This window comes from Blennius ocellaris (assembly GCF_963422515.1).
Source record: "Blennius ocellaris genome assembly, chromosome: 13".
Taxonomy (NCBI): Eukaryota; Metazoa; Chordata; class Actinopteri; order Blenniiformes; family Blenniidae; genus Blennius; species Blennius ocellaris.
In genome coordinates, this window is record NC_137662.1 from 6,441,630 (window position 1) to 6,468,201 (window position 26,572).

General features: G+C 44.7%; 1 protein-coding gene across 2 annotated transcripts; it reads left to right on the forward strand.

Moving 5' to 3' along the window:
- ide (insulin-degrading enzyme) lies at window positions 1–26,539 on the forward strand. 2 transcript variants are annotated; one of them, XM_080507809.1, is made up of 25 exons: window positions 1–101; window positions 2,494–2,678; window positions 3,148–3,355; window positions 4,464–4,633; window positions 5,682–5,804; window positions 6,601–6,713; window positions 7,096–7,258; window positions 7,627–7,719; window positions 7,839–7,930; window positions 8,118–8,198; window positions 8,788–8,891; window positions 10,235–10,337; window positions 10,456–10,578; window positions 10,931–11,013; window positions 12,730–12,874; window positions 14,954–15,064; window positions 15,369–15,489; window positions 16,260–16,351; window positions 18,327–18,438; window positions 20,059–20,226; window positions 20,321–20,593; window positions 21,148–21,209; window positions 22,495–22,567; window positions 22,818–22,885; window positions 24,153–26,539. In XM_080507809.1, exons 1-25 carry the CDS (start codon window positions 10–12, stop codon window positions 24,246–24,248), a joined length of 3,054 nt encoding a protein of 1,017 aa, XP_080363935.1. In that variant the 5' UTR covers window positions 1–9; the 3' UTR covers window positions 24,249–26,539. The 2 variants fall into 2 exon arrangements, with proteins under 2 accessions (XP_080363935.1, XP_080363934.1); XM_080507808.1 differs by lacking the exon at window positions 12,730–12,874 and adding an exon at window positions 12,014–12,158 and having other exon boundaries at window positions 24,153–26,538.
- The last annotated feature ends 33 nt before the right edge of the window (window positions 26,540–26,572 follow it).

Consider the following 26,572-nt stretch of genomic DNA (forward strand, 5'->3'; position numbering starts at 1 on the left):
TTGTTTTCCATGAGTATGTTGAAGAGCTTTAACCGAGCGGCCCAGTTCACCAGACTCCTCCAAGCGGCCGGCAAAGGCTTTTATCTGCAGCAGAACTTAAGGTGAGAGCTGTCAGGCTGGCGGTGGGATCTTTAGTGATAAGCACCGGCCGATTCTCGGACTGAATGAGAGGCTAGCTCTCGCCCAGACTTAGCCGCAGCGGCTGTTTAAAGCCGGCTCGTTAACCCAGCTAAGCTCTCAGCTAACCCGGCTACATGAGGACCTTTATGGAACGGGTTATGGCCGCAACTATACACTATAATCTGATTAAATAATCTTCTCTAAAGCCGGGGTTATTGGTGAACTTGCTCACATGGCCCGGTCTGTGTTAGTTGACTGTTGAAGTGTGCTGAGTGAATGAGCTAATGCTAGCGGCTTTTTCTGTGAGTTGGATTAATTAAACTGAGTCCTGCAGTGAGTTAACTCCGCTGATCAGTGGGATCACACTTATTATGTATCCAGGCAAGGCTAATTTATTTATTTAGCACTATTTAGACGCAAGGAAATTCACTGAATCATAAGCGGTTAAGATTGTGAAAAGCAAAGTGGTTGAGGGAGGCTTTAAAAGTGAAGTATTAAATAAAATATCAAGATTAAACGTAATGAAATAAATAAAATCTATTGTTCAATAGAAACCCCGAGCAACTAAATAGGTAAACGTGTTAGTCTTTATTTAAAAGAAGTGTGTCAGCAGTCGTCAGGTGTTCAAGAAGTTTGTTTCACAGGTGAAGAGCCTCAATCCGAATTTATAATTTCTGGAGATTATTGAAGTAAAGGAGACATTTTTTCAGGTTGCTTTTTTTCCCTGTATTTCTGTGTTAATATCAGTACAGCAGGGTGAAAAAGTAAAACTTGTTGAGTTGCACATTCGATAAAACTTCATTAGTCCCACAATTGCAGTGGTTGTTAAAGTGCCTGATCTTCAATTATCAGCTGCTGATGGGAGCTTTGTCTTTGAAAGAAGCCTTTCCCAAGCCAAATGTTAGTTATACTGATGGTTTTGCATTTGGCAAGGGCATTTTACTTCTGGATCATTCAGACACAGAGCAATTCACAGTGCTCTTTAAGGAAATACATTAAAACAAAGTGATTAAGAAAGGAACAAAGTTAAAACCTTATGAAGATAAAGGTAATGCAATAATTCATCTATGTTTTAATGGAAAGCCTGATCAAATAATAATTTAAAGGAAGTGAGTGTGTGAGCAGGAAGTTTGATCCACCTGTGAGGAGGATAGGAACTAAAAGTTGCTCCACCTTGTTCCTCCTAACTCTCAGAACGCGTCATAACCCTCTTCCCATGGACCTCGGCGGTCTGAATAATTCATATTCTACATGTATTTAGGTCCCAGACTATTCAAAGCTTCATAGAGCAGAAGTCAAATTGTGAAGGTGATCCATAGACACACGGGCAGCCGGTGCAATAAGTGGCGCTCACACCAATGTGGCTTAATGCAGACGCTTTAATTACACGTGTTTCTCAATGATCGTGATTGCATGCAGATACTGAGTTTTATGAGCTTTTAGAGGATTAATTTATAATCCTAAACACTATGTCTCGTGACTGCAGGATCTGAGTGCACCTGACAAAGGTTGCTGCTCACCTGAGTTTAAAACTACTTCATTAAAAACGGACTTTACGGAGACTATTTGATGTTGACTTTGTTCGTATTTTTACATTGACCTACATGCTTCACTTGCTAGTTTTGTGTTTATATGGATGTCCCACAGTTTATGGTTTAACTGGATTCTCCCTGAATTTTTTACAACTGATGATGTGGTTTTTGAGGTGGTTGAACTGTATCATAACAGATGATCGCAATAGTACATCATAAACCCATTTGAATTTATTCTCTCCTGTAAAAGACAACCACTTCCTACAACCTAGATAACACTGTTCAAATATGAACCCTTCCTACAGCCATTAATAAAGACTTTTAAATGGGACCAAATGGTTCTGGCGGTGGAGCAGATTGTCCTCCAGTCTCAAGGTTGGCAATTCGATCACTTTTCTAAATTGTCCTTCCAAGTTTCTCCTAATGGAAGTCCTTGTATTCACTTTATATCAGTATGACGGTGTATAGGGCCTTGAGATGACTGAAAGTAATTTATGTGATATTTAATTTGCCGTGTATCTGGTCGGTATTTGCCAGCCTTGGTTGTTTAAGGGTGATGCCTTCCTTAAGTATTTCACTCCTTGGCTGTAATTGGAGGCCTCCGTCTTGCATGATTAAGGTGTGTGTCTCGTCCAACACACCTGATTGAAAGGAAAGAGTTGTCATTAATCCCAGTCAAAGCCAGAAAACAGGAGACACCCAAAACGTGTTGGACAGGGTGGAAGACACAGGCCTCACCGGTGTTAACATCTGTTTACACTGGAGTTTAAACCCCGGTGTCAATATTGCAGTTTATACTGGCAGCGACAATAAACTTTGCATTCCTTCCCGTCTGCTGCAGGCTGGTGTCACCCTTGCCACTCAGAATGACGGATCCGGCTGTGAACAGGGTGATCAGTGACATTATTCGCTCTCCAGAGGACAAGAGGGAGTACCGTGGCCTGGAATTTATCAATGGCCTGAAAGCTATGCTCATCAGTGACCCAACCACAGACAAATCCTCCGCTGCTTTGGATGTCCAAATAGGTAAAGGATGCCCATTACTGTTTTGTCTTTTATTTTATTTGTTGCCTGTATTGCACAGACGTTGCAGAACTGGTTTGACGCCGTGGTTCATAGTAATTATCCACATGATGGTAAAAACATAAACAAAGAAGTAGCACATTGTTAAATACCAGATAAAACTGCGGAAACTCCTATGAAAATGTGTTGACTTTGAGCATTTAATGCTCACTGACAGAGCATCAGTAGTTTGCTTTTGATGTCAGAGGAAGAAACATCTTGTGTAACGTTGTCAAGTTTCCTGCCCACAGTGACTTTACACATCAATAGGCCGCTTTCAAGAAAGATTGAATCCAACTAGAGCATGTAATTTTGACCAGGCCTTCATTAGAATCAATGCTGGATCTGAATTTGGTGTCCCCCTCACAGTAAGGGAGACTTTCTTATTTTCAACCTGAACTTGATGTTGTAATCTGTCCTCTTAAATCCACAGGTTCACTCTCGGACCCGTCAAACATCTCGGGCCTGGCCCACTTTTGTGAGCACATGCTGTTCCTGGGAACACAGAAGTACCCCAAGGAGAATGAGTATAGCCAGTTCCTCAGCGAGCACGCCGGCAGCTCCAACGCTTTCACCAGCGGAGAGCACACCAACTACTACTTTGACGTGTCCCATGAGCACTTGCAAGGAGCACTTGATAGGTACTTGATACAGTCAGCTGTATCATATTCTGTGTTGACTTTGGTGGATGACATTGTCTCAATTGAATGTCCCAAGTATTTCTTTTTCAACCGTGTGTAGCAGTAAAAGCTCATCCGTGTTGTACTTTCCTCAAACTGAGGTCATCCGCTTGCTGAAAGAGCTGGTCATCATATGCAGCGTTCCCGTGAGAATCCAGGTGTTAATTTGCGGGAACTGCCAGGTCACAGTCTGCCTGTGTTGGGTTACCAGACCCAGCCTCATTGTTCTTGCGGTTCTCCCTCTTCCCCCCCCCCCCGGTCTGGAACCTCAGCTGATAGCTTCAGCCTTGCATGGGGTCTCTACTCAGCTGTGGCAGTTTTGGAAAGGACACTCCGGCAGTCCGAACTGAACCTGCAGGGATAAGCTTACCTAATTAGAAATGAATGATGGTCTAGCAAGCACCTGTTTCTGTGGCATAGGCTAATTGTTCCCTCGCGCCGGTGAATTGTGAAGGCCATCTGGACGTTAGTGGTCGGAAAGGACAGTGCAGAGTGAGCTGAATTATTGATGCCGAGGCCTTTTTGAAAACACCGTCTGAAAAGGATCATATGAGTCATTAGCGTCAACTTTTTATACCCACGCCAGCAACATTCAGGTTCTGTTTGTATCCCTTTGTGGGACACATCTCTGGCTATAAACACCCTCCAGCACAAAGGGTAATGGTACAGTTCCTTTGTAATGAGTCTGTATTTAAATAGCCAGCTGCTGTGTCAGAGTGGCAGTTTTGTCGGCTGAATTGGGAGGAGAAAAAAAACAAACATAAAAAAAAACCCTCCAACATGGTACAAGAAGCCATCTGTTATGTAAATCTCTACATGTACAGCTTTAAGTTTTTTGTGTGTGCCCCTGCCATCCTCATTTGCATGGCAGTTGAATTTGCTTGGTGTTTGCATTCCCCTCTGCGCATCTACAAATGCTCCTAACATGCACACTAACACTTTTCAGTTGATGTCACACAACATTGTCCAGTGTGCAATTAAAAAAAGAAAAGGGTTGCATGCTGTAATGAAAGTCTTGCTGATGAAAGTTGCCGTTTAACAGCGTCGGATTGTGTTGCGACCTCTGTAGGTTTGCCCAGTTTTTCCTTTGCCCGCTGTTTGACGAGAGCTGCAAGGACCGGGAGGTGAACGCCGTGGACTCCGAGCACGAGAAGAACCTGATGAATGACGCCTGGAGGCTGTTTCAGCTGGAGAAGGCCACGGGAAACCCAAACCACCCCTTCAGTAAATTTGGAACAGGTAGCGGCCCCGAACGATTCTCGTCAGACCTCACCTGACCATCATCACACTATTCATTCACGCTTGGTCTCGCTATTGTAGGCTGCTGCGTACGCACAGCGGATACAAATAAATATGGACACACTTGAGGTGGCGCTTGGTATGTTTCATAGCTTCCCAACATGACTGAAACACAAGGCTCATCATGAGACTTCGGGCGAGCTTTCGAATGACTCGATCATTTGAATCCGATGTCCCGGAACAGAGACGTGCAGCGCGGGGTTATCTGAGGATCGAGAAAAACCGCTCGCTCCGTAACGAAGAGATAATGTGGTTTACAGTTTGGATTACCCTATTCATAGAAGCTGGGATCTAATCACGTACATTAAAGTAGCCTCTTGCTGCAGAGTATTGGATTCAAAGCAGTCTACAATTTAGTTATCCTTTTATCTTCGATAGAGAAGTCGGTACGATAGCTGTAGTAACGGAAACCACCGGATCCCAGAGAGCAGGTTACCATGCCAGAGCGAGTCCTGAATCACAGCGACTTGGACCGTCCCCAAGCTCAAAATAGCCACCTGATGGCAGTCTTGATTTATATAATGTAGTATTGCCCTTAAGAATAGAAGTGGCTGAGGCAGGGCTGGAGGCCACGCGCTCTGAACAACAGTCACTTTCGCATCGTTTTCTGCACGTGTGTCTTTGGCACAACGGAAATAAATAAATCAGCCTCTCGATTCTCGTGAAATGTGGTGCATGTTGTCTGTGGTTGCAAGTTACTCCGTTGACAGTTGGCAGGCAGCTTGCTTGTGTACTCCACTGTCGTTTTCATTAAAGATGTACAACAACATGTTAAAACGAAAACTAAAAACACACAAGCTGCTCAATCTATCATGTTTCAGAATTTATTGACTTAAATGCTGTCTGTTCCTGATAATGTACTGGACCAGCCTTCTTTTTCTTAAAGCTAAAACAAAATAAAGAGATGAGCCTTATGGATTTTTCTTCTTAATCAGTTGACAGACGCTGACACATGAGTATTAATTCAACTGATTACATTTTTTTCCAGGTAACAAATTGACTCTTGAGACCAGACCTTCTAAAGACGGGATCGACATCCGCCAGGAGCTGCTGAAATTCCACTCCACATACTACTCCTCTAACCTCATGGGGCTGTGCGTTCTCGGAAGAGGTAAAGCAAACACAAATAACCGAATCATGCTGAAATGTTGCAAAATCCTCACAGAGCTTTCGCCACACCTCGGTTAACGAAACCTTTGCACCGCCAGTCACCCGAGAGAGGAACCAACCGTCACGTATGCCTCGGTCTCAATCTCGAGGTGTATTTATTACACTGCCATATAGATTGTGTTAAAGGCTGTAGTGCAGCACTCACCAATTGCACTGGGCATGATGCACAGTGAGATTTGAAATCAACCAAAATTGCATCTCTACCCTTTTAAGAAAGATGGTCCGTGACTTATTGATGTCATGCGGCATGTTTAAAGGTCCCACATTATGCAAAATACACTTTAGAATGGGTTTCTCCCGGTAATATGTGTCCCCTGAGTGGTTATGAGGCCCCAGAAGTGAAGAAAGGCCGTCATCGCTCACTTGCTTGCTCCACTTTTTAGCAAATGTGTGCTCAGACAGGTAAATCAGAGATTTTCCTTTCATGATGTCATGCAGGGGAATAGGCACTCCCTCTGTTGATGGAGCTCTGCCTTGTTGCCCTTGCACTTAGCAGGACCGAGCGTTAGCTACTTGGGAGTAACCGTAACAACACGTACGACCAAACGAAGTAACGTAATCAAACACACAAAGTTCTAGTGATTATTGGACTTGTTATTGATTTATCCAGGTCGTCATTATGACAAAACTTTAAACTTTCAGGATGCTTAAAGTTTTTTTTAATTCAAAACAAGTTTGTTTGATTTTCTTGTGAATGTCCATTGTGAATATGTTCTATTGTGTGTTTTTATTTGCAGAGTCACTTGATGAGCTGACGTCCATGGTGGTTAAGCTGTTCGGAGAAGTGGAGAACAAGAACGTGCCTATCCCAGAATTCCCAGAGCACCCTTTCCAGGAAGAACATCTCAAAGTGAGCAGCTGAACTTTTTTTTTTTTCTTCCCACTCGGATCACCCTGCAGGTCGCCGTCATCTGATAATGGAAGCAAAAACATTTATTTATCAAAGTTCATGTTTTGATGTATGAAATGAATTAGTTTTTGAAACATTTCATTGCCTTGGTTCTGTATTGGGCTGCAGGGCAAGGGGTGAACAAGCAATAATTCTGATTATTAATGTGATCACGATACCAACTGTGGTGACTAGAAACCTTTTAGATGTTAATTTCTTTGTACTTGGAGATTGTATTACTCAGGAATGCTCGGTGCATGGAACCATCATTCATTGCAGTTTGACCAGTCCTCAGTTAATGTCTTTTCTAATGAAACGGCCTTGTTTGTTGTTTTTGTCGCAGCAATTTTACAAAGTGGTTCCTATCAAAGACATCAGGAATCTGTACGTGACGTTCCCAATCCCAGACCTGCAGAAATACTACAAATCCAACCCAGGGCATTATCTGGGGCATCTGATCGGACATGAGGGGCCTGGAAGTTTGTTATCTGAGCTGAAATCAAAAGGTGGAGACATGAAGTTGCCTCGCCTACGAAGTTGATCACTTTACATGTCACGTGACGGACCACTGACTCGCATTCACTTAAATTTCACGATTATATTTAATAATTGAGGTATAAAACCAGCATCCTGTTCCTTGATATGGTTCTGACACACTGACGTCAGTGCTTGTACCTTGGAGCAGAGCTACATTTCTTCCTGACAGGTCGAGTCACGAAAGGACCATTTTTCTATTTGAAAGCCTAAAATAAAAGCACATAATGTATTCCGGTGCTCAGGGTGTGACATCAAATTTATTAGAAGTTTAATTTTCCATCATAAAATTGAATTGACAATCTCCTCACTGAGGGAAAATGTCTTAATTGCTTTTAAGGCTGGGTGAACACACTGGTTGGGGGACAAAAGGAAGGCGCCAGAGGATTCATGTTCTTCATCATCAACGTGGACCTGACTGAGGAAGGCCTCTGTAAGTACTGCATGACACCACCACGCTGGTGGCTTTTGCATGTCGCTGTCATTATATCAAAGGGCGTGTTATCAAATGTAAATAAGTCTCACGGAGGCGTGATCTGTGCATCGCTGCAGTGCACGTGGAGGACATCATCTTCCACATGTTCCAGTACATCCAGAAGCTGCGAACCGAGGGACCTCAGGAGTGGGTGTTTGATGAGTGCAAGGTAATTTCTTATCCACTGTGTCGTTGCAAGGCCCACCGTTTCATACAGTAGATGCTCTGTCACATTACTCCTTCTCCCACTAACAGATCCCCCACTCTGTGTAGCCTACATTATACCCTCCTTTGTAAGCTTTTGCTTGTGTTTAGACTTCACCTGTTACATCCTCCACTTCTCCCGCTCCCTGCAGGATTTAAACAAGGTGGCCTTCAGGTTTAAGGACAAGGAGCGACCCCGTGGCTACACCTCCAAAGTGGCAGGATTACTCCACGTAGGTCCCGGCTCCATCTCAACAGGTTGTGTCCAGCGAGAGTCGGTGCACCTTCTGGGCCTGCTGTCATCATGAGTCTGTTTGCAAGTCTCCTGAGTTAATAGCCCGGCTTTGAATTGAACCGAGTTGCAGTAGGTAGAGGGCCTCATGCTTAGTGCTGCAGTTTTATACGTGGCTGGATAAAACTGAAGCTTTGGACCATTATAACAAAGTCAAGAAAGGAATCTGGTGTACAAACTAGTAAAGTCTGTGATAAAACTTGCAATGAGTTGCTTTGGCAACCACTTAAAAAAACTAAATAAAAGGGCGACAATTCTTTATAAGAAGTGGTAGGAAGTAATGCATTACGCCCATACTGCAGGATGGAGTGTAATCCCCTTGAGACTCTTGCAGTTTCTTACAATATCTTCCTGCACTTGTTCTTCTTTTAGTCATTAAACGATACATTTGGAATGTGTGCAGCCAAAAGATAAGAGCTTTAACTATAAATGTTTTATCATCACTTAATGTGGCCTCGTGCAGAAATAGAAGTATTGGGGTGTTTTTTTTGTTAGTTTGTTTTTTAATGCGTCTGCGTTTTGTGCTGCAGTATTACCCACTTGAGGAAGTTCTGGCAGCAGAGTACCTTTTGGAAGACTTCAGGCCTGATCTGATTGAGATGGTGCTGGACAAACTGAGACCAGAACAAGTCAGGTGAGTGTGGGAACCATCAGGAAAACCTCTGATAATAAGAGCAGCAGAGAAGCTATCAGTGTAGATTTCTTTTCGATGATTTTGTCTACACCGTATACAGAAAAATGACCTCTTTAATGTATTTTGTAGGCAGCATCATTCACTTTTAGACAGATGCTCTGATTGCCTGGCAAACTGCATGTATCTCTAACTGGGCTCTATGCTTTCTGATACTCAAGAAAACACACGGTTGCCATGTTTGATGTTTGGATGAAACATCTTTTCAATTTTCTCCCCTGAATGAGAAATGCCAGACAGCTTTATAGATTTGATTATCTCTGCCGCCTCAAAGAGGGTTAGTCTCTTATATCAGGAGATGGGTACGTGTGCTGAGGAATACATTATCAGGCTTTGCACTCCTTGCTGGAGATTCCAGTATCCTCACAGGATTTCGCATAAATGGAGTGAAATGTTTTGAACTTCTCCTGTGCCGTGGAAAAAGATTTCCCATTAAGTTATAATTGAGCTGGATAGAAGTGTTGTATTAGCAGAGATAACTGTGTTTTGTACATAAATACTTTGTTTATGGCTCATGTGACGGTGCTAAGAAATAAAAAAAAAATTTCCATTATTCCCTGATATGATTAGCTGCAGTCCAAAGTCAAACTTCTTGGTGCAACTTTTTTTCAAAAAATATTCCTTTGAGAGTTGCAGGAGCAAAGTGTCAGTTAATTTAGGGCCTTAAATGTCAGTGCACAGAAGAAACGTGGTCAGGTTTTGTCCTGATCACGTTATCTTTACATTTGCCAGACTATCTAACCCGACTTGAAATAAATAAAAGTTCCAAGCTTTGGTAGCTTAAACTCATAATTACTTTTCTGGGTCGATCGTGCTGTGTCAAATTGTGGACTTGTAACTAGTCCACGAGAAGAGGAGGAGATGGCGGGCACTTATTGGCTGACCCTGACGCTTTGCCTGCCAGCCTCTTGCTTTTGCTAAAGTGGCTATTTAATGCAGGCTTTTGCCAGCACCACTTTAAATTCATGACCAAACAGTTCTTAATGTATCACTCCTATTCCAGCAAGCTGCATTGTATCATTAAAGAGGGCAGGAAAAAAATAGGAACGCTTGCTGATTGTAAAAGTTATTGCTTCGACTTTATTGTTTAACTAAGGAAAGTACACTCAAAAGTTTCCATTGAAACACATTATAACAATTTTAACAGTCCCTAAAGGCCGCAGCAGATAGAATTTTAATCATTCAATTAGAAAAATGTGTCTGATTCGCGTCTTCCGGGGCATTTTTGCAAATCGTCTAATCGCAGGTTTTCATCGGATGTGCTCTTTTTTTTTTTTCCCCAACAGAGTTGCAGTGGTGTCAAAATCCTTTGAAGGAAAGACGGACAAGACGGAGGAGTGGTACGGCACGCAGTACAAACAGGAAGCCATCTCTGATGAGACCATCAAGGTGAGCCACTGGTTTTATCTGGCAGCTTCATTCCGTCTGCTGCGACACCTGCTAACACTCAGTAGTCACTTCGCTGATGATGAACATGTTTTTGTCTTCTTCTTTTTTTTTTCTCCAGAATTGGGCAAATGCAGACCTCAATGGCCAGTTTAAATTACCGATGAAAAATGAGTTCATCCCCACAAAGTTTGAGATCTACCCCCTGGAGAAAGACGCTCCTCCAGTCCCCTCTTTAATCAAAGTGAGTGTTTCTGCTGCACAGCTCTGCCTTCAAAGCATCGCCACTACTTGTTTCTTTTCCACATCGTATCACTGCTTCAGTTTGTTTTGTTCGAGAAAACAACGCGCCATGCTTTCATATGGAAATATGGTATTGTGCCTGAGACATCAAGCATTTAGTAATTTTCTCGCCGTCATGTCGAGGTCAGAGGAACAGAGCTATTAACCACCGTGAACATATTCCCTTCTCTGATACTCTTCATGTCTTTTATCTCTAAAAGCCGCGTTGAACTAGCTTTGTTAGATATCATTGAATAAAAGTCCCCTCAATGCTGGTGTTGTAATGGTAATAGCTGGATTTGTTTTTCTTCCAGGACACTGCGATGAGCAAGGTGTGGTTCAAGCAGGACGATAAATTCTTCCTCCCAAAGGCCTGCCTGAATTTTGAGTTCTTCAGGTAAGTGATGGGTCGTGACTGTCGGCTCGACTCTGCGATAGCCGATTCCACGTTTGGTTCCTAGATCAAGAAAACTTATTGTAATCAAAGAAATGGCAAGATGTAATTGAATGATTAATTCCTGCAGTCACTATATAAGATGATTTCATTGTTGCCCCACATCTTTTGTAGTGAGTAGATGATTTACCTGAAAACTAAGACTCTATTAGAGCATTTTTGATTAAATAGTAGTGTGAGCAACAGAACCACAATGTGCAAAATAGACTGAGGAAACTGAAGGGAAAGATGATTATCATCTATACAGTCAACAATAAAAATAAAAAAAACCCAGCTGTATTTGGCTTTAACTTCAACATACACTCCTGCACACCTGCTCTACCTTGTGGGGAATCATAATTCGGGATCCTGAGTGAGGTTCACGCTTCCAGTGGAGCAGAAAAAAACACCCAAAATACACAAAGCACTGTATCACACAAAGCAACTCTTCATAATCCAGTTCAGAAACCATGAACTGCAGCAGGTTTGATTGTTTAGGTCAGATCAGCTTCTTCACTGGGATGTGCAGCTGCATACAGGGCGGGGAGTTGTACTGCTTCCAGTCACATCAAGGGATTGATCTAATCTTTACTTCTTAGAAAGTACTGCTATCTATAGGGTTACAGGTGAAATTTGCTGGCATTCAAATGCTACCAAACCTTGGACTGTCGCCAATCGCATACAAATTCACCTCGTATGTTTTCTGGAGAAATATGCAAACACTGAGATCAAACCTCTACGTTCTCGCTATAAAGTGAGAAAACTAGCCACTATCCCACAGTTTGGCTCCATGTAGTTAAAAACCGGCATCAGTAACACTCCAGATGGCGCTGATTAGTACGTCAAAGTGTAAAAAAAAAACATGTATTTTCCAGTACGTCAAATTGCACTGAGAGAAGGTAGACCTGACATCTTGACTCTTGTGTTTGTGTGCTTTGTGTGACCGCTGCCATTTTCTCTACAGCCCGTTTGCGTACGTGGACCCATTGCATTGTAACATGGCATATTTATACCTGGAGCTCCTCAAGGACTCCCTCAACGAGTATGCATATGCAGCCGAGCTAGCTGGCTTGAACTATGACCTCCAAAATACCATCTATGGGATGTATGTAAGTATTGAGAATCCCTCCGCATTCCCCATCCCAGACCTTCACCCCTTATCATCCTCACTCAGCCGAGCCGCGGTCGCTTTTTGGTCACTCGTCTTGGTCTGATTAAAAGTTGAGACATTCGCAGATCAGTGCCGTTTGTTCCAGTGGCTTGTTTGTAATGTCAAGTCCTCGAATACCTTCCAGCTCTGGCCCGGCTGTTCTCTGTGCGTCCTCCTCTTCATTCTGCATCGACCCCTCACCCCACCTTAAACTCCTCCCGCCAAACCCCCAACGACCACCTACATCTCTTCCGCACATCCAACCGTCGCCTCTCCTGTTCAGGCGTTGGGTTTAACTTTGCACTGGTTTTAAAAGTTAACCTGGAAAAAAAAAGAGAGCGGTGGCATTCGTCCAAACGGTTTCTGCCAGTTGCCGCGAGACAGAAAGCTGCTCGTGTGGCTGCATATACATACTCTTCTCGTCATTCTTCGATGTCTTTTTTTTTTTTTTTTTACATTTCTGACCATCTCATCCTCCACCAACCATGTTTCTCCCTTGTATTTTTTTTGTTCTCTTCTCCCTCCATTAGTCGCTACCTTTACGCAGACCCCCTGCACTGCAACATGACCTACTTGTTACTCAGATTACTGAAGGATGATTTAAGAGAGTATACATATGCAGCCCGCCTGGCCGGGCTGTTCTATGGCGTAGCCTCAGGGATGAATGCCATCCTCGTAAGTAAGCTGCTTGAAGGAGCGTGGAAGGGTCCGATCTGAGTCTGTGACCATGAGTGACAATGGCTTGGTTTTCCGACGCTCATTTTGAGTGTGTGAGGTGTCATCCTGTTAGGTCTCTGCGCTTGCTACTGCTCCTCCCTGCAAACACCAGCTCAGTACCATAACTGTACTTTGTGTTTCCATCATCTGATTAAACCTAATTTTTGCAATACGAAGAGGCACATTCAAAGCTTGCGTGTAGTCTCCCGGGATACACTGGACTCTGATTCGAGGCTACAGATTCACTTTGAGACGTCATCCGGGTGCTTTAACTCACTGAATGCTCAGCAGAATAAATCAGGGATGGCAATTTATTAATCTGATATTCAAAGTGGTCATTTTTGTGAAGCTTCTCAATGCATTGAAAAACATTTTTTAGGGGGGTGAGACCCCTAAATTGTATTGCTATAAACGACGATAAGATTAGATTAGCGTTGAACGCTGTCTCGCTAACAACAGGAATTACATTGATTGTTAGCAATATTTCTTTGTGGGAAATATGAAGTTTTTAACATGAGACCAAGAAGCATCGGTGTCTGATATTGAAAATAGATATCAAGAACAAATTTTGCTTGGATTGGCAACAACAAAAAGTGACAGTGAGGGTTGAAAACGGGAAAAAAGATCAATGAGATCAGCAAGATACTTGGACAGTTGGTCAAAAAGTTGATTTCCATGAAATATTTAAGATTTATTCCATATATTGTAGAAAATAGCTTAAAACCCTTCCGTTTCAAGGGTCCTATGGCCACCAAGACCCCCAGATCTTTCAGTTAGTCATTTCTCCTCTTGCCATCCCTGATGAATGCAAGCTGTGGCCTCCTTGATGTTTTTTTTCTGCATCTTTCATCCTTTATTACGTATTATTCAAATCTTGTATAGATTTTAAATTAAAGCCTCCATCAGAGCAAATATGGATGTAGGATGTACATTCAGTGATTCTAATCGGATCAGTGCTGATGAAAAAACACAAAGGATGTTGGGAGTGGATCTGCATGCAAGAGGTGTGACTGGTCCAGTTAGAAAACAACATGCTTGCCCACGTGTGTTTGCAAATCGACCGGTGAATGAAAGCGATCTGCACTGGCGGCGGTGGCGGTGGTGTGCTCTGTTCTTCCAGGCTTCCTCACTAACTGCACCCTTTGTCGTGACCTACTGACCCAAATTCATTAGCTTCCCGTCTCACCAGTCGACTCATGACAGCGGCGTGTCCTCGGGAGATGGCTGCTCAACACGGCGTCCGGCGCCTGTGCGCGGCAGGCCGGAGAAAAAAAAAGATCTGAGTCAGCGGTATCGACGCGGTCGGCTGGCCGTATGTCAAGGTTAATGACGTTAGGAGAGATTAGCTTTAACAGATGTCAGCAGGCAGAGGTGAGGAGCCGGCGCGTGAGATCAGGGCCGTGCCGTGGGAGGATCTGCTGCATCATGAAGGGGCCAGGAGGCGCGCATGACTCTGCAAAATGGAGGCTTTAAATAACCTTGACTGTTCTTTTCCATTTTAAAAGCCTCATTTGCATAGAAGTGCCTCGTCATCAGCCACTGGGGCCCGTTCGTCTCCAAGAGAGATTATAGCTCAATATGTTTGCACTGCATGAGACGAAATGAGGTTTCTTAAACAGGCTGGTATTTGAAGATGGCTTCCAGCTCTGTTTTGTCCTCAAATTTATGCTGTTGCACATCGACCAAGATTGTCAGAGGATTTGCATGATATTTATGCAGCTTCTCCACAGATGGTGGTTCGTGTTCAGATTACGTAGCTGTTCACAAAAGGCCCACAGCAAGGTTTTGTGTTTGTACTGGTTTATTAGAGCATCTTAATGGTTGGTGGTCTTTTAAATATTGTGATATTTAAGAATACATTGGTGAAGAAAGGATTGTTTGACAATAATCCAGCCTCTCCATCACGCTAAACCGTCACACCGCAGTCATGTAGTCACTGGTGGGTGAGGGCTCATGAACGCAACGCCTGAAAAGTGTGATCTTCTTTTCCTTCGGTTTGTTGATGCGCCACCTCTGCTCTGTCACCGTTTGCTGCAGCTGTCTGTTAAAGGTTACAATGACAAACAGCACATCCTGCTGAAGAAGATCGTCGAGAAAATGGCGACCTTTGAGATAGACGAGAAGCGCTTCGATATCATCAAGGAAGCGGTAAGTTGCGAAAGCAGCGCTGTCACGATGATTGAGATCACTCAGAAATGCATTGGAAAGCCCAGTTTGAAGACTACAGGTGTTCCAAAGTTTTTTTTAGTCGACTTGTTTTTGTAACTTGGGCGTTGAGTTTTAACAGTGAAGATTAAATGGTGAGAAGAATCTGCAGAATGTTTTATAGTTAAAGAGAGGATGAAACGATTTATTGAGCCACGCTGTGAAATTATGAATTTCCCCTCGTTGAACTGTATTCCTCTTCCCCCTCGATGTGGAACTGACTTTGCTTTCTATCTCTTCTTTGCAGTACATGAGGTCTTTGAACAACTTCCGAGCCGAGCAGCCTCACCAGCACGCCATGTACTACCTCCGTCTTTTAATGACCGAGGTGGCCTGGACCAAAGATGAGCTCAGGGAGGCACTGGATGGTGAGGCGCTGTTCTCTGGAGCTTCCTGCTCTCGTGCTTATTATTACCCCTTTTCACCGCAAACTGAACGGAATAAATGCAGAGTCGGGCTCCGCTTGGGGCTAGAACTCCACCACGGAAGTGTGGCCTTTGTAGTAGTTGGAATAAAAGTAGCTGTATTGACTGTGATAAAGAGTTTCACGAGTTCTCTGTGGGCTTCAGCTCATTTCCAAGTTTTACAGTCGGTCCTTCTCTTCTCAGCTCACGTCTTCTCTTCTGTTTCCTTCAGTCCTGATTTGAATGTTGAATGCCCCCCCCCCCCCCCAAGCTGCAGTCTTTTTCCTCTTCGCTGTGCTCTGCAGGAGCCTGAAGGGCAGATTGTTATATTTTTACCTCGGAGCTTCCACAGAGTTTTGGCAGATTCACAAGAGACTCAATTATCCGGCAGGGTCAGGCCATGTAGCCGAGTCACTCCAGCCTTCAATTACCACAGATTGTTCCCCCATCAGCTCCCCCATCAGCTCTTACCCTGCTGTCCCTCCCTGTCTGGGGTCTAAGAAACTCTCAGGATCTTGTTTCCTGTTGCAGTGGAGATGAGCAGTGTAGGGCTCTGGGTCTGTGTTCCTTCAATCTGGGTCAGATAATGGAATATACATGAGTTTTGTCTCTCGATTGTGTTTCTTTTTTTGTTTTCAATATTTTGCTGAATAAGAAGAATGGAGTCTTCACACATCATTTCACTACCACTTTGGATAATGTCTGTTATACTGATTCCTGGTTCTCTGTTCCAGATGTGAGTCTTGCGCGCCTCAAGGCCTTCATACCTCAGCTTCTGTCACGGCTACATATTGAAGCTCTTATTCATGGCAACATCACTAAAGAGGTTTGTTCACTCACCTTTTTCCTGCTAACTTGTCCGAATTTGAAATTGGTTAACTTTTTTTTTTTTGCCTGAAAAGCACATTTAATCGTCATCGACTTCACATTTTGAATGCGATTTATGCATCACCCGTTCGGTCCTCGGGGTGGGGTCGCTGCAGATTGGCGTCGGGCACTGCAATCGCGTCGCGCTCTGTGCGAGTTCCCAGCAGTCACGGCGGCAGCCTTATGCCTTGTAATGGCAACAGCGTCACAGTCTGGGGGAGAAGCAGCAGGAGCAATGATCCGTTCTGTCGTCATCGAGCCGCCGTGCACACACCAGAACACGACAGTCCGAGGAGTCCGGCTCGGACCGAATGAGGCTCCGTGATGGATCATATGGAGTCGGGCAGTAAAATTTGGACGAGCTGCGATTGATTGTAGCGCGGCAGGACAGGCGGATAGAAGAAGAGGTCCGATAAGCACTTGTGCAGGCTGTGGTGCAGCGTCCCGCTCCAAAACACAACTGCACATAAAGAAATGCACTTGCGTTGACATTTGTAACATCAAACTGAAATACAAGCACTGACTGGATCTCACACACACACTTTATTTATTTGTTTAGTTATGCCTTCATTTCTTTGTGCTGACTGACGGGCAATGTTGACATTGTGGACGTCGCAGTACATTTAAAAACTCCCTTAATGACATTCACGGTGTCATTCATTTTCAGATGATCACTCCAAAAAATACAAAATAAAAGCATGAAACTTGAAGAAACCTTGGGTCAGGCGGAGTGATGTGTCCTGTTGTTGTTGGTAAAACAAGTCTCTCTGCCTGCCAAGAACTTGTAAACAGTTTGTTAGTGAGCCTTGAGAGCTCAAGGAAAATGCTTGTTTCTTTTTCCTTTTTCTCCCCTGGCAAACTTTTATGACACATTTACAATTAGACAACCTGACAAACTTTCACAGTTGCTGTGTGCCTGGTGAAATTTCCCTGAGGTATTGCACCAAAAGGATTAATAAAGTTTTACTCTAATCTAATCTAAATGCCCTTATGGAGTTTCATAGTGGCTGTTTTGATCATCTCACTGAAGTCTGTACAGACCGGCAGCCAACAAAACGTCTCTGCAAAGAAAAATGTTGCTGCTTGTCACCTTAAGAGTTCCTTCTAATCTGATTAAACTGATCCATTTATGCTAAAAAAAAAAAAAAAAAACCTAACTTGTGTGGCAGCAGATGGAGGGCAGTGTCGGCAGGTTTGGAGAGTAGTAGTCTTCAAATGGCAGCATGTAAACTAACAGGGAAATTATAACCGACCACTTTATTCTAACCTGGTCACACACACACACACTGCCACACGCACGCGAGTAAACACTCGGATACAAGTACATGAACACAAGATCGCAGCTGTAGCTTTAATTACTTTGTTTTTGTTAACAAAACCAGTTACGATACTCTGAGTATCCTGCACCTTTCTCCTCACTGGAAACGATGCCAAACTTTGCTCTACACAGAACTTTTCTCGCTACAGCACATGGACAATGTCCACCCATATAGACAGAGTGCAAAAATAAACTATTCAGAGGTGAGACTGTCTGCTGCCTCTAAATACTACAGTTTCATAGTAAAACGTACGAACGTCAGTTATTCTGTGCGGCCTCTATAAGTTCTGTCTGGAACGGTGTTCCTAATAATATGACCGAGGTTCCGGCACAGGGAAGGGGTTCAGTGGCTCGCAGCAGGCTGTGTGTGGTGGAGAAAGAAAGCCGCGAGGGAAGCGCCTCCGTTATTTAGCAAAACCTGCGCCGTCCACGTCATTCCGCTCATTTTGGAGCTTAATCCAGCCGAGTGGGCGACGTCACGATCCAATTCTCAGCCGCGTGAAGGAAAGGGCGTGAAATCCAATTTCTTTGGACGTTGATGTTTCTCTAAGAGTCAAATTACTGCTGGCGGAGATGAGAAGTAACAGGTTTGTTTTTCCGCCGGTCTTCTTTCCAGTCGGCTCTCGGAATGATGCAAATGGTGGAGGACACGCTCATCGAGCACGCTCACACCAAGCCCCTCCTCCCCAGCCAGCTCATCCGCTACAGAGAGGTCCAGGTCCCAGACGGTAGGCCCTGTACAACACACACACACACACACACACACACACACACACACACACACACACACACACACGCCAGTTGAGCTCTGTTGATTGTGTGCCACCCGAGCGGCCTGTCGCCACGGCAACCATGCGCTCGTCATCAGTGATGGCGTCTCGCTTTTGTAAAGATCTGATTAAATTCAAAACTCCACATTTACCTCGGAGGAAGAAATAAAGGTCAGCGAGGAGGAATGGATGTCATTGGCGACACACACACACACACACAGACACACACACACACACACACACAGACACAGGTGCTGCCTTCCTGATTACATTAGAGAAAGTCGGGCCGCTGAAGAAGAAAAGCAGAGCCGTGCGGCCACCCGGGGACATCCTGGTTCTCAGCGGGGGGTTTTTCCAGGCTCGGCTCCAGACTGTCAGTCAGTCAGACGCAGAACAGAGCCGCAGGAGAACCAACAGAGGACGTAAACGCGAGTCTGGCCTCTGAGCCGACCCAGCGTCCGGCGACACGTCTGCACAGTTGCAGCTGAAAGCAGTTCACACAAACCAGGCCGGTAAGGCACGGCTCTGCTGACAGCGTCGGCGGATCTCCCCAAGAGGATTAGGAAAAGGAGCGCGATGTCCTGCTCGTGGTTTTTATCGCTGCTCATCACCGTGGAAACAAGTTTCTCATTCGCTAATGAGTTAACCTGTCAGTCACAATTTAAGTCCAAATCGCTTGCGAAAGTCCAAGTTTGTTCAAGTGAAAGAAGGAAGTGGCGCCTTTTCTTAAACTAAAACAAATGGCCTTGACAAATTTGAATCCATTCAGCAGATTAAACTGTTGTATTCAACAGGAAGTCTCTGACTTTTCTACAGCGTCGCTGCCGTCCTCCGTCTGAACTCTCATCCTCGATTCGAATCACCCTCTTCTTGCTCCGGGCTGCTCATTCAGGGCTGGATTGCGTGGAGCTGCTCCACCGGATTCTGGGTTAATAAAAAGGATTGGATTCAGCTGAGCTTGTTGCTCACTCACTGCAGGGGGGGGACAACAAATTACATCTACTCAACACTCCAATCACATTTTTCGTCGTGGGTACTTGTTTTTCTAGGCTTTAAAATAAAATGAATTTGATTTAGAAGAATTTCAGTTATATGTAGTTGTCAGAATTGCAAACATTGTGTGGGACGATTCAGGGGTTGGTGGAGGAAATGATGAACTGAAAGCACTAAACTTTGGTAGTTTAAGTGCTCAGACTTGATCAATTTTTTGGAGATTGACCATATAAACATCCATGCATCCTGCAATCCATGCAGTTTGTTAAGGGAACGAAATGTTCTTAATATTGAGGCAAACTGAAGGAAAAATCTACATTAAACATAATTTTGAAAAATGATTTCATTCCTACTCAAGTACATTTAATCTGCAGTTCCTCTTAATAGTCAAGCCAATTGATCTGCATGTTTAAGGCCAATAACTTTGGCCTTAAACATTAATTTTTTGGTACATTTCTATCTGAGAAATGTGCTTTTAAAGAGACGTTTCATTGAATGAACCAAACATCCAGCATTTATAAAGTTCTTTGTACTTTTTGCTTTCTTCGAAACCCTGTTGACGCTCTGTGCTGTTGTCCCCGCCAGGCGGCTGGTACGTTTACCAGCAGAGGAACGAGGTGCACAACAACTGCGGCATCGAGATCTACTACCAGACGGACATGCAGACGACCCACGACAACATGCTGCTGGAGCTGTTCTGCCAGATCATCTCCGAGCCCTGCTTCAACACGCTGAGAACCAAAGAGCAGCTGGGTGAGTGGCGCCAAGGCAGAGACGACCGGGCGGCGACCGGGCGGTCCTCGCCTTCAGTATTTAACCCCCCCCCTTCCCTCCCCTCCCCTCCAAGGCTACATCGTGTTCAGCGGGCCGCGGCGGGCCAACGGCGTGCAGGGCCTGCGCTTCATCATCCAGTCGGAGAAGGCGCCGCACTACCTGGAGAGCCGCGTGGAGGCCTTCCTGTGCACCATGGAGAAGGCGGTGGAGGAGATGGGCGACGAAGCCTTCCAGAAGCACATCCAGGCCCTCGCCATCCGCCGCCTGGACAAGCCCAAGAAGCTGTCTGCCGAGTGCGCCAAGTACTGGGGCGAGATCATCTCTCAGCAGTACAACTTCGACAGAGGTGAGGCCGCCGCCCTCGCCGTGGAGACATTGCTCTCGTCCAGACGTGAGCAAGACGCCGTTCTGCTAAATGGAAATTGTTTTTAGCTACAAATTCGATACATTTTCCGAGGCTGAAATAATCTGCAGCGGCGAGTGCCGTAATGGCGCCGATTCTCCAGCAATCTGCCTAAAGCCTGGAGTGATGGCGAGGCTGGCGGGGGACTGGGACCGATTCTCAGGCTGACCTGCTCCACGCCGAGGTCACGCTCCATTAATGCCACAGCCGGCCGATTAATGCTTCTTATTATAAATAGACTTTAAAACGTTTAGATTCCTGTAATAGCAGGGCTGCCTGGAGTCAAAGTACACACACACACACACACACACACACACACACACACCTGAAGCTTTCAGCTCCTCTCTGACGCCGCAGTCATAACTTATAAGTTGGACGGAATTAGCAGACGAACTGTTTGCGCTGATGAATCACCCCTGAACCCAAAGTGTGTTCCTGCACCGTCGGCACTGACGAGAGCTGCTGAGTCGCCGACCGCCGTCTCCTCTGTGTTGCAGACAACATCGAAGTGGCATATCTGAAGACTCTGTCCAAGGAGAACGTCATGCAGTTCTACAGGGTGAGTCATGAGATGGTTGTCCTTTTTTTTTTCTTTTTTTTTTTTTAAGAAGCTGACACGTTGCGTCAGATTCGAATCACAAAATGACTCGGCAAGAACGTCCTTTGTGCTTTTGAATGTCAAATGCATCTTGTGGACTAACTGGGAGGATAAAGAGCACTTTTCATATGAACATAGTTTCTGCAATGGGAGGAGATTCTCCCTCACCGACACACGTGAACTCAAAATGACCACATTAAACCCCCAAAAAATTTTTAAGATTTTACACAAACATCATTCATGTTGTCAAAGTTCATAGAAACAGTTTTAGTCTCTGTTAATGGGGAGATTTAGAAATGCTGAGGTTGAGTTTGTGTGTGTGTTCAGCACCGCCAGATCATTAGCCGCCATAAATCTGATGTAATATCTGACACGAGACGGCAAAGACTCCCCGGAGTGTATTTACTTGTTGAACTGCCTGTTTTATTGGAGCAGTCTGACATTATGGTGTTTGTTTAACTTTAACTGCGGCGCTTTGCTGCTGCTGCTGATGGTGATGTCACTGACGACAGAGGCTGCAGACGTTACAAGAACCATGAAATGTCCCACGATTCATCAGCTGCTGTAGACGATCATTTGAAGTCTGCAGAAACACCGTTCAATATTCAATAAAAAAAAAAAAAAAAAAAAACGCATTAAAGAAACGACTGCCGTGTTTGTCAACTCGTCAGTTTCGATGCATAATACCTCCTCTGACGTTCAAAGTTCATTCTCCACCTTCAAACCAACTCCTCAAAACAAAGCAGCCACGAAATCCGAGGATTTTAATGAAGACCGAAGGTGTGAAGTTTCTTTTCGTCCGAGCCACGTTCACGCTCGGTTTTTTCGCGGTTCTATTGAATAAATGACGCGATCGACACGATACCAAAGCAACCGGCCATCAAGTCGCACAGCGGAGCTTCTGCAGAATGAACCTTCTTAAACAGATCATGTTTTTTACACCCGAACCATTCTGGTCCGGCCTGCAGGCTCTCGTCCCCCCCCCCCCCTCCCCCGCTTCTATTCGTAGCACATCAGCTGCCATGACGACGGTTCAGGGAGTGAAGGCCAAAGACGCAGGGCGCAGACGGAATGGCCGTTATCTGGGACGCCGCAGCATCAAGCTCATGCATTTCTGATGCGTCTCAGCAGGAGCTGCTGCTTTTCACCCCTGTTTTTAGTGGCATCATGTCTTTTTTGGGCTGCAAGACACGTCTTGGTATCATCCAGTGACGTGACTGTGTTTTTTGGGGGGTTTTTTTCGCAGGAACGGCTGACGATTGAAGCTCCAAAGAGACACAAGGTGTCGGTGCACGTCCTGTCCAGAGAGATGGACTCCTGTGAGTATCTCACACACACACACACACACACAGTGGAACTAAAGTCCATGCAGCCTGACCTGGGTGTGTGTGTGTGTGTGTGTGTGTGTGTGTGTGTGTGTGTGTGTGTGTGTGTGTGTGTGTGTGTGTGTGTGTGTGTGTGTGTGTGTGTGTGTGTGTGTGTGTGTGTGTGTGTGTGTGTGTGTGTGTGTGTGTGTGTGTGTGTGTGTGTGTGTGTGTGTGTGTGTGTGTGTGTGTGTGTGTGTGTCAGGTCCAGTGGTGGGAGAGTTCCCTGCTCAGAACGATGTCAACCTGGCCCCGGCCCCCTCGCTGCCTCAGGTAACGTCCAGCTCTCGTCCCGCAGCAGCTTTCTCTAACCTCAAACGTCTGGACGATGTATTTTATTTCTATCAAGTGTTTCAGCGTTTGAGTCGGAGGTCTTTGGACTCCGGAGGCTCTAAAGTCCAAAGTTGAGGATCTGTTGCTTTTAAATGACTTTTCAAGAAAGAAGGTTGGAATTTGTCGTTTTTAGAAGCGGCGATGACGATGGAACTCATTGTCGTGTTTCTCATGGTACAGCAACATCCACATGGTAAACTGCCGTGAAGTCGGGTGTAAAAAAACACAGTCGGGTCTTTTTTTACCAAAAGCTACACGAACAGACCGAAACAAACGTGCGGCTCCGGTCGTCTTCCTGCACGAGTGTTGGACTGAAGCTGCAGCGGCGACGGCTTCCCTTCATCTCCTCGACAGGAACTGGCCTGGGTTTACACAATACGAGGAATTCGTTCTGAAGATTTGTTGCAAATTATAAGCGCAGGGTAAAAAAAACAAGAGACGAGAATAAGGCAAGTGAATAAACGAGTACATGTACAACCAGTCACTGACTCAGACAGTTGGGGTCAGACCAAAACTAGAACTGCAACCAAAACTAGAAATGCAAAAACGACGCCGTTAACTGAAGTAAAATCTAAACTTTATATCTATTTTTTTTTTTTAAACGATACCTGAAACTGTACCAGTTTTGCAAAACAAACTAATAGTAACAAAAATAGTAAAGAAAGCGTTGAATTGTGACGGTAGGTTCCAGCAGGTCACTCCAGAGTTTCCATTGAGGATTCTTTTCAGATCGTCTAATAAGAGCTACGGCCTGAAAACCCCACTGACGTTAACCCCTTGTGGACCGTCTCTGGCGGGAGGTCAACCCAGTACCCTCCAGCTTTTCACCACATGTGTGTTATACCTTGTTAGAAAACTCGCTTTCCCTACCGTGCGACTGCAAAGTAATGAGCAATGACGCCGTGTAAAACGACGATCCGTGATATAGCGTTGCCCCTCGTTTGTCCATTTCTGTAGGTCCAGTTCAACTTGTGTCGTTTGTAACAATCCACCAAAGAAGAATATCAAAGAGAGGCCAACATATTATCCATCTATTACACAGCATGACTCCCCAACGACCCGGTGGCTGCTTTGTTGGATCTTTTCATCAAAGGGTTATAAAAAGATCAAATAAAAACCAAGCAGAACACTAAATTGAAGTTGGAGACATGAAGAGGAAACGACAGAAAACCTGAACTAGACTAATAAGCGTGTTGTTTTCCTGCAGCCGACGCTGGTTCAGGACATGACGGAGTTCAAGAGGAGTCTCCCTCTCTTCCCCCTCGTCAAGCCTCACATCAACTTCATGGCGGCCAAACTGTGAGCGCGACTCCTGGCCCCTCCTCCCCCCCTCCTCCTCCATCATCAGGAAGATCCGACTGAGCCTGCATCAGTGTGTGTGTGTGTGTGTGTGTGTGTGTGTGTGTGTGTGTGTGTGTGTGTGTGTGTGTGTGTGTGTGTGTGTGTGTGCGTGTGAGGATGCAAGTGTGTGCACGTGTGGCAGGCCGGAGCCACTAGAAGAAGAGAAAACTCCACAATAAAACCCAAACGAGTCACAAAGTTAGCCGCGGTCGTAGCTGCGCCGGTCGGCTCCTGGTAGCTCCGCCTCCTCGCGCTGTAGAAAACACCCCGATACAAACACCCCCACCCCCCGCCCCCCGCCGAGGAGCTGCAGCGGCTGCACACGCCTTTTTATTTCAGCTGCTTTAAAGACAGCAGTGTTATGAAGAACTGCAGAAGTTAAAGTTCCACGAAGGCGTCTCGTTTTTAACGTTGTATTTTATCTTATTTTTTAATCTGCCAGACTGATCTAGAATGATTTTTTTGTTTTTTCTCTCTTGTGGCCGAAGCCTTTTTTTCTTTTCTTTTTTTTTTAAAAGTCCCGGCGTGTTGAGAATGTGTTTGGAAAAAAAACAGTTTTTAAAACCGCTGGCCACAGACGCATGCTCATGACAAGTTTGTTTTTATTTTGAAGGTATTCGACAGAATTTTGACTCTCGGTTCAGACATCTCAGGGTTTGTCCTCGCTGGTTTTCTGTGTTTCTTTTTCTATTATTAGTCATTAATAAAAACACTTTTATTGGTCCGACGTCGATAGTTATAGTGTTTCATTCACTGACGGGGAAACAGACCAGTAGATGAGGAAGAGGACGAGGGTCTCTGCGTCCTGATTGGTGGGATTCGGCCTGTCACTCTGCAAAGCGGCGTTTTTATGTGATGTCAGAGAAAATCCAGCCTTTTTTTTTTGGGGTGGTTTTTTTGGTAGTTTTTTCTTGAATATATGCACTTCTCTCACCAAGCAATAATTTAACGCCGCAGATGGGATTCGGCCTTGAAATCCCCCCCCGAGACGGACGAAGGCGAAGCGTGACGCTCTCGGGTGCAGAGTTTAAAACAAAAAAACATTAAAGCTGCAACCGCCGCTCGCTCTCAGGCCTCAATCGCTCACGAACCAGTCGTGAGGATCTGAATCATTTCACACCGGGTGGAATTCAAGAGTTTTGAACCAATTATTCTTCTGCACTGGACTCGTCTAAACAGAAGGAAGGGAAATAATCCCAGATTTTCTTTTTGATTAAGGAGAAATTACTGAAATCGAGAGTTAAAAATATTTATTTAGTGGGAAAAAAAACGTATTTTTAGACTAATTTTAAGTTTTAAATCGTCTCCTTTATACATACGACAGCTGCAGACTAAATGTGGAGACTTGGCTGATATTTCAAAAGCATTTCATTAACACAAGACTTTTTGATAAAAAAAAATAAATACAAAAAATCTCTACAATTGAAGATGTAAACTTCCAACTGGAAGTGAGAGCAATTTAAAATGTAAAAGCTGCTGCAGGACAAGAGTGGAGTCAGTGAAAAATTACTTGGCAAAGTGAAATACGAAAGTAAAAATACTGCAGAAAGAGTTGCAAGATTTCTGGTGATGCAGAATCATAATTACATTCGACACCCCAGACATTTATAGGTTTAAATTAAACATTAGTAAATCAAATTTACCACATTGATATCAGAAGTGGCTTCACTTTGTCAACCATGGGCTCAAATAGTCCCGTTTTCTCGGCTTCAGACTCCCACAATGCATCAGTTGTCGTGGCGTCGCGTCCAAATCACAGCAAACCTGATTGTGCACTACGTGGAATCAAACGTCTCTCCAAACACCGATACAAACAGACTGTCGATGCATAAAGTGTTTAAGAACAAACCCTGGTGATTTCTTTGTCATTTTGTGTTGGCGACAGTAATAAATGTAGTTTTAAACCACGGCAGGGTGACGGCAGGACACGCCGCTGTGAAGAGGAGTCCCTCCGGGAATGATCGAATCACACCGCCGTGGAGCCAAAATAACTAATCCCACTTTCACAAATCACTCAACAGTCGTAGGTAGATTTGCTAGATTAACGTTTCCAGACTATTACGGCCAATGTGAGAAACTCCTGACTTGAAGGAATCGTTGAATGTTTTGTCCTCCTGGACTCGTCTGTGCAGCAGCAGTGTGAAGTCCTCGGTGTGTACATGTAGAGAGGCTGCAGGGAGGACTGTGATTGGCTGGTGGAGGTGTGTGGACAGTCTGATGTTTGTGTTGTGTGTTTCTAACTAATAAACAAAGTGGATGGAAGCACGTGTGTGTGCGTTTTCATTG

What these genes read in the sequence shown, in the direction of transcription:
- ide (XM_080507809.1), top strand. Translation starts at nt 10, where the DNA reads ATGAGTATGTTGAAGAGCTTTAACCGAGCGGCCCAGTTCACCAGACTC. An exon ending in GCTGTGCGTTCTCGGAAGAG is followed by an intron (nt 5,805 to 6,600) that starts GTAAAGCAAACA and finishes TTTTATTTGCAG; the next exon opens with AGTCACTTGATGAGCTGACG. An exon ending in CAGTCCCCTCTTTAATCAAA is followed by an intron (nt 10,579 to 10,930) that starts GTGAGTGTTTCT and finishes TTTTTCTTCCAG; the next exon opens with GACACTGCGATGAGCAAGGT.